General features: G+C 33.2%; 1 protein-coding gene across 1 annotated transcript in view; it reads right to left on the bottom strand.

Moving 5' to 3' along the window:
• CCDC141 (coiled-coil domain containing 141) overlaps positions 1–12591 on the bottom strand; it is a 68441-nt gene that overhangs the window by 16131 nt on the left and 39719 nt on the right. The window contains 7 exon segments of the mRNA XM_032189598.1: positions 5034–5183; positions 6265–6444; positions 6727–6915; positions 7533–7655; positions 8506–8685; positions 11071–11247; positions 12337–12528. Of these exon segments, the coding sequence (XP_032045489.1) occupies positions 5034–5183; positions 6265–6444; positions 6727–6915; positions 7533–7655; positions 8506–8685; positions 11071–11247; positions 12337–12528 (1191 nt within the window).

Raw genomic sequence — 12591 nt, 5'->3', positions numbered from 1 at the left:
CCTTTATAGCACTATACATACATATCTTTTTAAGCATAAAAGTTTTTTTTCAGAATTCTTTTTCTTTAGAAGTGATATAATTTTAATTTCATTTACATCTGTAAAATGTATTTTTATATATTACAGTTATTTTTAAATGCCTTTAATGATCAGGGAAAAGAACCAGACAAAACAAACAGCGACAAAAAACATACCTGCTTAAAATATGGTGCTGATACCTTAGAAAAGGTACTATTTTAATTACTTTTCAATTCCATAATTACAAAAAATTTGGAAGTGTTAATTTATAGCATTTGAAATGGAAGAATATAAAAAGGACTGAAAGTTGTTTTTTTGTTGTTGTTGTTTGTTTGTTTTGTTTTTGAGATTTTCACTTCTTTCAGATTGACAATCTTTTGCATTTAGAAGAATGTAGAATAAACTCTGTACAGTGGTATTTATCCAAAGGAACCAATATAAAAGAAATGCAGCAGTTCTATTACTTTAGGATTTATTCTTCCAGATAAAAATGAATGAAAATAATTTCACTTACCTGATTAATGTTAAAAAGTTTAGGTGACACCCACAATTTGATATTTAGTTAAAATATTTGAAGCACAATATAAAGATCTCTCTTCCCCTACCCTCCTTTTCCCCCCTTCCAGAGAGTAATGAATGCTCATTTTGCAGTTGCTGTTATTGGGAAAGCTAGCAATTCATCATTATCATTACATACTAATGTTAATCCATCAAGGGATATTCTTTTCATTTTCATTTCATCTAGTGGGATTCTCTCACATTATTTCAGCACTGAACAGACAGATGGTATTCACTCAGTGTAATGGAAAGGAAGGGAATTCTATCACCTACACTGCGGTCTCCAATTAGTTTAAACTCTTTATCCCACCTAAGTATGCAGAATAATAAAATCTACCTAACAGTAATCTGTTAATAAAACCACCTCTGTAGAACAGTATTTTGTATTCAGAGCACAAATGCCTTATTTGCTGATTTAATTTTGAGGAAAACAAGAGATGAGTGAGAGTTTATTTTATATTATTCACTGGCTTAAGCACATACATAAGCTAGCGATTGGTTATAAGGACAGAAGCTCTCCTCAAAGAAGTATGTGAAATCAGATCGCCTTGTTTCAGATATGATGGCTCATGTGTCAAAGGTCTGCAGCTGCTGTCACTTTTCTCTTTTAGCCTCAGTGGAAAACCAGTTTCAGCTCAGACTTGTATATTATCCTCTGAGTGCATGTACCTAATGCCTGTTAACAGCGGCAACTGTACCAAGGCTATATAGCTTAATTTTTAGAAAACAGAAACCTGACCATATCTTAATTTTTCACTATTTCCTGAAAAATACAATGAGAATAACTTAAGTCTATACACATACTAATACGCTTCAGTGACTTCAGCCAAGTTTAATGGAACTTTGTGACTTCTCCATTGTGTCATAGTCATTAATCCAGCAGCTGTTCCTAACTATAGTTGGACTGACACGGCTGGAGAGGGGTTTAGATGCCAATTGCTAAGATTTATCACATGATCATGAAATAAATGAAAAAGCAAGCTATAAAACTGCTTTAAATGTTTTCATTTTTGTTAACAGTACAATTCCACTAAAACATTTTGATTTCTGTGTAAATCTTTCCAGAAGGTATTTCAGTGTCATTAACCAGTTATCCTTCCCTTTTTATTTACACACAGAACTTTTAGTAGCACTAGGAATCAAAATAGCCCATGAAAGTAAGTTGCTAAAAACAGATTTTCAACACGGCAAAGATTAACATGCCAGCCAGGCGTGTAAAGCCAGCCAGGAGGTGGAAAGAAAAAAGGTGCTGTTCAAGTCTAATTAAGTCTAATTAATGTCTATTTAATTCTGGGACCACAAGCATTTATAAATTACAAGTGGAGAACTACGCTAAGAAATATCAGCTCCTACTGCCTGATGAACTAAGATAGCTTATTTCTCTCCATGGTTAAAATTCATATCTTCAGTCATACCTTTCCATAAGTTTATAAAGAAGTGGAAAGGAAAAAATTGAGATGGCTGGGGAGAGCAGAGAACCTATTTCAGGATCTGTCACTCTTCTGTTACAAGTTTTGTGCAGACACACATAAATGTTTTTTGTGAAAAGGGTTTTGAAGTGCAAGGGTTACCATATTAAAAGGTTATAAGATGTTATAAAAGGGTTATAAGAAACTGTTAATCTCATTAGCAGATTCAATGCAGTATTAAACTGCATGCTTGATTCATCTCTTTCACAAATCATTGCTGTGTAATGTTGTGTAGAGTTGTGGCTCTTCAGAGGCTGCTACTCAAGCTAGTTAGTGAAGCAGGAAGCCCAAATTTACAAATGCAGATCTCAAAAGTGATACGAGCTTTCTTTATATTTACCAGGATGTAGAAGGCATAAATCCATTTTTGGCCTTTGTAAATTTTCTTTAAGTTAGCAAAAGCACACAAAAGATGTACATTTTACTGTTCTGTCCTCCTAGACTGTTTTTAAATCCACTCTATGTATCCTATGCTATAATTTTTTTGTTTCTGTGTTTCTCATAAAAGTACTAATATGTTACAAACACACAGAGCTAGTAAAGTAGTCTGACTTAAGTATGGTGTTTTCAAACACCAGTGAGTCCCAATCGCCAAATGTCTTATTTGGATGTACTTAAATTCAACACATTAAAAGTATGTGAATTTATATATTTACATCACAATTTTAAATATTTTCTGTCAATTTTAAAGTTTCTGTATACTGGTAAATCAGAACTAAGTTATCTGGCTGTCTGTTTACTCTGTGACATCTATGAGCAGCTGCTGCTTGCTGCTGGCACATAAAATGAAATACTTATTTTCTTCGACGTAGTAGAGGGTAAAGAAATGATTATTTTAAATAATTCTATCAGATACTAGCAATATTCAGACTAACTTCTGATGTTAAAATTAACAGAATATAAATTAAGTGAATACTCATAACTTTTAGTTTGTTGCAATGTCTTTGCTCTTTATCTCTAAACAGACTTAGTTATAAATAATTAATGAAAAATGAAGCAGTGGATTAAAGTATATACAGGTATACTAGCTTAGCTTTTTTTAGGAAATATCTTCTATGCTAACTTTCAATAGAAATGGAATATAATTAAATAAAAAGATATTCACAGGGCAAGTTGTATTTCTGTTAGATTACACTCAACATTCAAGTAGGTCTGGATGTAACATGTATTAACCTATACAGCCACGATGGCATTCCCAACTTAAAATCTAAAATATATAATTAATGTTTTAATTAAAAATATACAATTATTTTGCAGTGGGTTTCCATCAACTATGAAAAGTTTTGACACTCATCATATTTTATAATATAGGATGTGGTAAGTAAGAAGTGTAATTGACACGCTCTTCATTTAAATTTGAAAGAGATGATTGTTTTGTTCTTCTACATCCTGCTTTCAGTAAAAGTAGAATGAGCAATGAAAATAGAAGAATAATAATTCTTAGAAAGGAATCACGTTCTGCACTCATCCAAGAAACTAAGGAAAGAGGCAAGAACCATTTAATGCAAGTTTCTCTCCGAATATAGCCAGTCTTACACATGGGCTGCTGAGCAAACATTTATCTTATCTTCAACAAATTGAAGCAAAAAAACGTGAAAACGTGTTTTCAGGAAAAAAAAAAAAAAAAACGAGAATAGTTAAAATCAAATTTCAAATATTCTCAATCTGCTCTGTCACTGCAAAGTATAATGGGACCTATTTTTTAGGTAATTCATGCTTTCATTCATTTCTACAGCATGGCTCCTCAGCCTGAGTGCTTCTGCTTTATCACCTGACATTCTAATCACCTTATACCATCACCCAAGAATTTACATCACAGGAGACTGAGGCACAGATCATCACAGGGTGCAACACGTTCAGATTATAACTGACAATGGAGTAGAACAGCCACTGAGATTAAATATAAATATTTAATCGATACGTAATCATATAATATATGTATTGTTGCACATGTTCTCTCACCTTTTACATTTTTTTCACAAACAAATGTTTTGTAAAAGAAAAGAAAAACACTTTTCTCACTAAAATAATTGGGATAGAAATCTCAGTCACCTCATTGTTGGTGATTCTGAGAAAATTTTTCAGGTATGGATTTACCTACTGAAAGATAAAGTAAGAAAAAACAACTTTCAATGCCTTTGTTTCCAAAAAACACCACCTCCTGCATATCTTCTACATATGTTTCACACTTTTGGGAACATTAGTGTGAAATTTAGTGGTGGACTTCAGCACGACGTTAAAAGTTGGACTAGATGACCTTAAAGGTCTTTTCCAACCAGAATAATTCTGTGATTCTATGAAATGATTCTATGAGATCTTTCCAGGTAAGAATCTCCAGGTAAGAGTTTCTGTACTTTATGGAGGCCCAGACGTGCCATCTGCAGAACATCAAGTGCAGTTGCTAATGCCTTCAACCTCTCATTTTAATAGATCACTTTAGGAAGATTCATTCTATAGGATATTTCTCCTGAACTGATTTTTGCAGATAAATGTCTTTACATTTTACTTGCTAAATTGTGAGTGGATTTATATTTGGCCTACTAAGATGTTAAATTAATGATCATATTAACTACGCATTTTTTCCTAATCTATGTTCTATAATAATAAATTCTATAAATTTATTCTATATTCTATGTTCTATGTTCTATAAATAATAAATAAATAATTAAAAAATATTATGTCATGGAAATTTTTTTCTCCTCTAACAATTTTTCTGAGCATCACATCTTGGATTTCTGACAAAACGTCAAGTAGTAAATTATCGTGAACTCATTAAAAGACTGAAACTTCTTTTACAAGAAACAGCCTTAACAACTGCAAGAGATGTAAATTCTACTTTTGTTTCAAACTTTAGAAGGAAGACATCTGAAGATCCTTACATTTCAGATGAAGATGACAGAGCCTGTAACAGTAAACAGTAATGTATATATATGTAATATATACAAATAGAATACAATAGCCTTTTTAATGTGTATTTATATCATTTACCTCATTTATCTCCTCTTGATTGGTACAGTATTGGAAATGCTGTGACAGTTCTTCCTCATATTTATCTGCTTTGGAACTCCAGTTAATGCTGTCGCACTCAAGTCTAGCAAGTTCTTGCTTCAGATTCTTTACAGAAACATTCAAGCAATTCTGAAAAAGAACAAATGAAATTCAGGGCATACACTAATTCAATCAATCTAAAATGGAAATTGTTTTGAGGCAAAGCATGCATAAATAGTAACAATGGGTTAGATTAAACTATTATACCTCCCCTGTAACAAAAGCAACAACACAGACATTTCATTCACTGGTATTCTGGGGGGTTATTTCCAGGAAACGAAGTCACAACTCGCATATAGTATCTTCTCTGAGCCGAGAGAAATGAGAATACTCTAAGTCTTTACCATTTGGATGTTAGCTCATTTCTGCTACCAACCAAGCCATGGAGCATGAAGAACAGGCTGGCAATATGGATAACCTAAGCAGGTCAGAAGGGATTGTCGTGTTTTCTGCATAGTAAATGAATACAGAGCAATGACGATCCTGCCCTAAATATATAACTCCTTTCTAAATTATATCCATTTCACAATACAAGCAAGTCTGGAATCCACTAATAAGGTAATACATTATAGTTCCTTTTTGTTCTTTTGTTATCCTTTGCTTATAGGAGAATAAATAAGCAAAATAACCTTTAAGAAGTATCAGGAGTCTCATACATAGGAGGTGTGGCATTCAAGAAACAACCAACAGGGCCTTGACCTGCACAAAAATTACTAGAGAACAGAAAGTCGTGCTTTCTCCCTCCCTGCCCCAATGCTTATATTTTTAAAATTTCCTCCTGATCTCAAACCTATTTTGAGGTTTTTCAATGTAAGATCTTTTCATTAGATCATTAAAAAATTAAAACAAGATTTGAAAAATGCCATTTTTTTTTCTTCTTAGCAAAACCAGTTTATAATGTGAGAGTAACTAATGAAGAATAAATATAATTCCGAGATGTTTTGCTTAATTTATTGGCTGTATATCAGCAAACTCTAAAAGCATAAATCTTCAAATTATTAACTACTATGGATTCTATATTTTGTTTTCTTTTGAAAGTATTCTCAAAGCTCTGTATTTATTTTTCTCACTGTATTAATACATTTTTGTACATTTAAAAGCCAGTAAGATAGCTCTATAATCTTATTTCATATTTATCCCTGATTTCACAGATCATTCTAATTTTACTCACAGTTTGCTGCACTGCAGACAAGATATCCACTCCCCAGGTAATAAACAATTTATAAAGCTGTCTGATATGTGCATGTTTCTTCTGAGCATTCAAAAGGTAGGCTTTAGCATGGTGCACATCTTCAGGGCCCTCAGTTATTTCAGGAATATCCAATTCTCCTGATTTTGATAGACATTCCAGCTAGAATATATTAAACTGAAAATCAGCATGTGTTTTGAATGTGAGCAGAAGCTTACTATTCCTTTCATATCCATAACTTGTTAACCTAAATTTTGAGTAATTAAATTTCAGATCTTTGTTTTAAATTCTCCAAATTTCATGCAGTTTTAGATCCAAAATTTCTGATCACCAGGCAGGGGAATGTTGTTTATTTGGGTGAAAAAGGACAGATGACAGACACCAATATAAAAAAAAAAGAGGCTGGCTACAAAAGGAAGATGAATTTTTAAAGATTATACTCACTTCTTTTTTAACATGATGGAATTTAACTGTTTTGTTGAAAATTTCATCATATTCTGTCATCGTGTTCTTTACCATTTGATATAGATGAATAAGCTCACTCATTCTCTCAGAATTCTCTTTCACAGGAAATCCTTTCTGACTTGGCGATTCTAATACTTTTATCATGTACTCAATTTCAGCATTCAGTTGCTAGCAAAAAGGAGCAGAAATTACAGAAATATGTTTGCATGATTTCCCTTACATTTTATGAAATAAAACAACCTATGAAAAGTAAATTATCTTAGGGAAAAATAAATGCCTCTTTAAAACACTCTCCATATTCTTTACTCTTTTGCTAGGTTGAATTATCAACTATTACCCAGAAACAGTCCTTAATCAAAACAATAGTGTCAAGCTCTGATGCTTAGGGGAACAAGAGACTGTCCTACTTGCTAAAACTCAGTAACAGTATTCAGAGGATGCAGGATACTCAGTATGATATACCTCAGCCTCTGACCACCTCTGACTCCAAAGAGTAAAGCTGATGATCTCCTTGTACTCTCCCCACCTCAATGCCTGTGCGTCACTTCAATACACAGCTAGCATTCCACAAGATATTCTGTGGATGCTGAAGGTAAAACATCTTCTCCCTTATCTCATCAACACAGACAAAACCTCCCTTCTGGAAAATCAATATACAGTGTAGAACAGACCCCAGGCACTGTCTAAAAGCAATGTCAGTTATTATTTACTCAAGATAAAAAAAAAAAAAAAAAAAAAAAAAAAAGTTTTGATCCACCATACACTCCACTATTCCAGCTTCTCACCTGAAACTGTGGTTTCATTTGGTTAAGCTTTTGCAGTTCTAAGGCAATACAAAGTTCACTTCCAAGATCAATTGTTGACATAAGCCTAAGAGCCTCTTGAAGAATCTTTAGCCCATGAGTAGTCTAAAAGATAATCAGACATTTCAGTATTTCTTTAGTAAATAAAAAAAAATAGTTAAACCCAAATCTACATTTGTAATAAGAACCTTTCCCAAGCCAGATATAAAAGCTGTCAGTAATTTTCCTTAAAACAGTTTAGGAGGAAAAGGAGGGGGGGGGGGGGGATAATGAGGAGGATATTCTGAAGTTGATTGTTGTATTTTTAATGTAGTCTAACTTTTTTTTTTTTTCCCCCCAGCTATAAACCTCTGTCTCAAACCCTGTGACTTTGAAAAGGGTGACAAGAGATCTTGATAGTATACAAAAATGATTCACACACTGAGATGGGAGGACCCATGCACACAGTGCATTCTTTGTGAAAACAGATGATGTGGTGGTGATTTAGTGTTAAGTCACACTGGAAACAGTGCCCATAAGCCTCTGGTTCTGCTACTAACACAGCTAGCATTGTTTTTAAGGAACACTGCACACTGTACATCTGCCATGGAGGTTGTTGGACTTGACTTTAGTAACTAATAGGACACAAATTAATTTGGTAACTTAAATTAGAACAAGATGTTGCTACAAAAAAAAAAGGAAAAACATATAAAAAAGCACTTTTGCTATAGTACAGAAAACTGACTAAAACTGAAAATTTGAAATGAGTACTTGTATGTATTTGAATAAGGGCAAAAAAAAATCAAAAACTGTTCGTGCTTCAATGACTGAGTGGTGGAATAGACTATGGAGAATTATCTTACTGATGATTTCTCTTTCTTAAATGATACCTGTAACAGTTGATGAGAGAGTCACAGACAAACCAGTAACAATCTAGAAACGCTTGTCGCAGTTGTTCTCTTGCTTTTTTACTTACCTTAGTTAGTTGTTCTTCAAGTATCAAGCACTGTTGCTTGATAGGTTTTACTTGATTAATTTTAAAATTCCAGACTGCCCAAAGATCGGTCAGCTCTTTCTTTCCTTTACTCAGATTAATAATGGTATCTTCCGTTACTTGTACAGTATTTTCTGCTTTCAATATTAAGCTCTCATTTGCCTGGCAAATAAATAAACACACATTTTCCCACATTTGAATTAAACAAAAAAAATACAATAAAAAATCATTAAAGTCCCAACAAAACTTAATAAAAAGCAATTATTCTAGAATACTTTCATTGAAAATTTCTGATACTCCAGGTGTCTTTAAATAATTTCTGAATAGACAGAACTACCCAAAAACCTACTTCTGGGGAGTAGCAGCTGGAAAGTGAAGGGTATGAAGAACAGACCACTCTGTGCTGATAACCAAAGCAGCACTGGAGCATGGGAGAGATAACGTGTTCAGCATTTGAATATTGGTGAGTTTTCCTCTTTTTAGCACAGCATATATCAGAAACACTGCAGGAAATCTAGTAATGTCCTTTCTGCTTTTCTCATTTCAGAGTTTCTCTTTTAAGAAAAGTGTTTGTAGATTACTTGTATGATATGTATCCTTCCAGACACTTAAATCTACAACCTAAGAGTATCATGAGAAGAGAGTAGCAGTATCTTCTGTGGTGGTAACACACTTCCAGGTCCCTAGAGAGAAAACATCCGAATACACATTTAGATTTTAAGTGACACATTGAGACATATTCAGCTTGACTTTACACTATCTATGCCTGCCTGTATCCAGTTGTGACAGCACACGCTTTAGCCCACACTAACTGCCTGAATACCTTCCCTGAGTAGGTTTTTCCAGCTCATCTTACTTGCTCCTGTATGTTATCATGACCATCTCCCCCTTCTCACCCTCTCAGCTCGTTGTAATTGCTCTCTAATCTCTCCAATAAAAACAGAAACAACAGCTGTGTATCTAAGCTATCCACATTCACTGAAATCAGTTCAGGAGGCATGGTTTAGGGAATGATTGTATGCAAATCTCAACCAATCAATCATGAAGAGGTGTTGGAAAATTAGATAAGGATGCCCAGGCAATCCAGCTGAGCCCAAGAAAGAATGTAACAACACCAGGAAAGATTATCTATAAGGAAGCAGCTCTAGCGTCCCTTTTCTTAGAACTTCATACACTGCATTGGTAAAGAATAACTCTCAGTGGAAGTAAAATAAACCAAATCCTGCACTTACATATATGCTTCTTTCCAATATGAGCAAAATTGATATGTCCTTAGATTATATTTATGTGCATGTATAGGGTCACTTATTAAGGATTAAAATAAAAAAAAATCTTGATTGGCAATGAAGTAGTTATAATGCCATTAGCACTCACACTTTCATATCTTACAAATATATAGTAGAATTACTCCCTTTAAGGACAGGTACTGAAGAAGTCACAAACCATCAGCCACAGAATTAGGATTAAACCTCATCACAGGCAAACATCAAATACTCATTACAGTTTATCAGATTATGCTAATTTACACAGAAAACAAGAAGCCAATTCTCTCCTGCTAGGGAAAAGGCACACAGCAGATTTTCTTGATGAAAACCTCCAGAATTCTTCCTTTGATTTTTACACTTTTAATATGAGCTTTCCTACACATCAACCAGGATAGGATGCTCAATTAACCCATGCATTTGACGATTTGCTGCAGAATTTCTACACAGGGGTCGTTTATCTATACCGATTTTGTACAGTGCAGCTAATACTAACAAAAGGCAAATTTCCATTACAAAAAATTTGCAGGCTCTGATTTCAGTGAAATTTCAGGTTTTCAGCATCAAAACAAATAGCATTGCTAGCTGTATAACCTTAGTTGCCTAAACTCCATAGGATTGGCTTATTCAGATTTACAACTTCGCTTCCTGGTCTACATCTCCACATTTTTGCCCTTTCTGTAAGTACCAAGCCTGCAAAGTGCACTTCATAAATGCAAAAGAACAGTGAATAATACCATGATACAGCTAACAATTCTGTGCAGAGCAAGAGAAATTTATACTTCAGAACTTTGGGAGGTAAGTTCTAGTTCTACCTGCAAAGTCATGACACATATTATACATACTTGTGTATAAATGGTGGTATAAAATATTTGATCATCTTATTTCAGGTTAAAACTTTACCTCACTTTGATTTTGTAAACATTTTGACATTTTCAAATCAAAGTGTTTTTATTTTTTTATTTTTATTTATTTATTTATTTATTTTTACAACTCCATACTGTGAAAGTATGGATATTAAGTTTCTCATTCTGAAAAATTTCTCATGAACTAGGAATGCGAAATTTACAGAATTATTCTGTTTTAACTGTGATTCCACAGAAACATCACAGTCATTTTATCTTCTCAACTCCCTACCCTCCTTACTGAAACAAAGAACAAATACTTTGCCTTAGACAAGTTCTTTGATGAAGGGTGGCAGAACCAATACAGCTGTCTGTCATCATTTCACTATGTTCCTTGAGAAAAGTGATAACTCCATGAAAAAAAAAAATAAAAATCTCACCATATTTGCTAAATTAAGGAAATTGTGACCCAAATTTTCAGTGGAAAAAATCATCTTTATAGTCTTTTGCCACTTGGTATTAGCTGACTCTATTGCACTTTTATTTTCAACCTCTCTGCTTGTTTGTAGTGGTTCTGCTTGAAAAAAGTCCTTCAGATTTTGAATATGGTCATTCACCTATGAAAGATATAAAATAAACATTAACAAAAAAAATCAATAGCTATAATCAGAAGGTACATAGACATTATAAAATTGAAAGTAAAATTAATGTTATACTGAATCTTTTACAGGTTTTTAAATCTATCTTCCTCCCTAAGACCTATACAAACACTAAACAATAAACAATGTTTCAAATAACCTGTATACCAGTAGATGGCAAGCAGAGAACAGTAATTCATTCAATTTGTCACATATCATTACATAAATATTATATAACATGATACCCATGCAATTATTTTCACAGATCTGTTTAATATCAAGTAAATGGTATTAGCAAGAATCAGAAGTAGATGTGATCCAATTTTTTTTGACTTTTTTTAAACTCAAGGTACCAAATAAATCTTATGCCTAATTTTATCTGATAGGTTCCATTCCATCATCAATTTCTTTGTAGATATAAAAGAACAACAACAGTGCTGTAAAATATTAAAACAAACATTACATCAAAATGAAAAATAATTTCACTGGGCATCATTAGCACAGATAAAATTTTAATGGTATTAATGGATTATGATCTCAGCTAGAACTACTTTATATTTCATTTTTAAGTCCATTCAGAAAAATCAGCCCTTCAGTGGAAGTGCGAGACTGTGATAAATATCCATATCAACATATTGCATAAATATGTTATGATAAATATTTTTTTAAATATATGAAACAAAACCGGTAAATTTATAAGCCAGAGTACATACATGTAAGCATTTTTATTATATGTAGAATGAGAGAACAAGAGAAAACACACACACAAGAGAAAAGCAAAAATCCAGTGATATTACTTCCTATGATGGTGATCTAGATCAGTAGAAAATCTGTACGTAGGCTAATCATTATGGTGATGCAAGTTCAATGATCAGGGCTGTTTGCCCTGATGGAACAGCTCTCCTTTAATGCAGAAAGAAGCTTACCAAGACTTTTGGAGCTTCCAAGGCATACTTCTCATAGAGGATCTCATGGTATACAGGATACTTGTCTTAGCTAAATTAAAACATGTTTTCCCTTCTAAGATTTTTGCACTGCTTAGTCAGAGAATAAGTAAAAAATCTGTACCTCCACTGCTGACTTTAAAAAGTTCACATAAGTTGTTAGGATTTCCAGTTTTGAATTAATATTTCTTTCAATTTTTTTCAGTTCTTCATTCAGGAAGTCAGTTTTGCTAGAAAAAGCTGCCATTTGCTTGGGTTCAAACTCTTCCATGTCTTTGATGATTTCATTAGCTGCTTCCAGTTCATGTGAAGCTTCCTTTCAGGGCATAAACACAGAACAAAATGTATAATGACCACAATGAACTTGTGAATATTGATA

Source organism: Aythya fuligula, chromosome 6 (genome assembly GCF_009819795.1).
Source record: "Aythya fuligula isolate bAytFul2 chromosome 6, bAytFul2.pri, whole genome shotgun sequence".
Classification (NCBI taxonomy): Eukaryota; Metazoa; Chordata; class Aves; order Anseriformes; family Anatidae; genus Aythya; species Aythya fuligula.
Note: the sequence above shows the minus strand (reverse complement) of the source record. Positions and strands in the feature narration are given on the sequence as shown.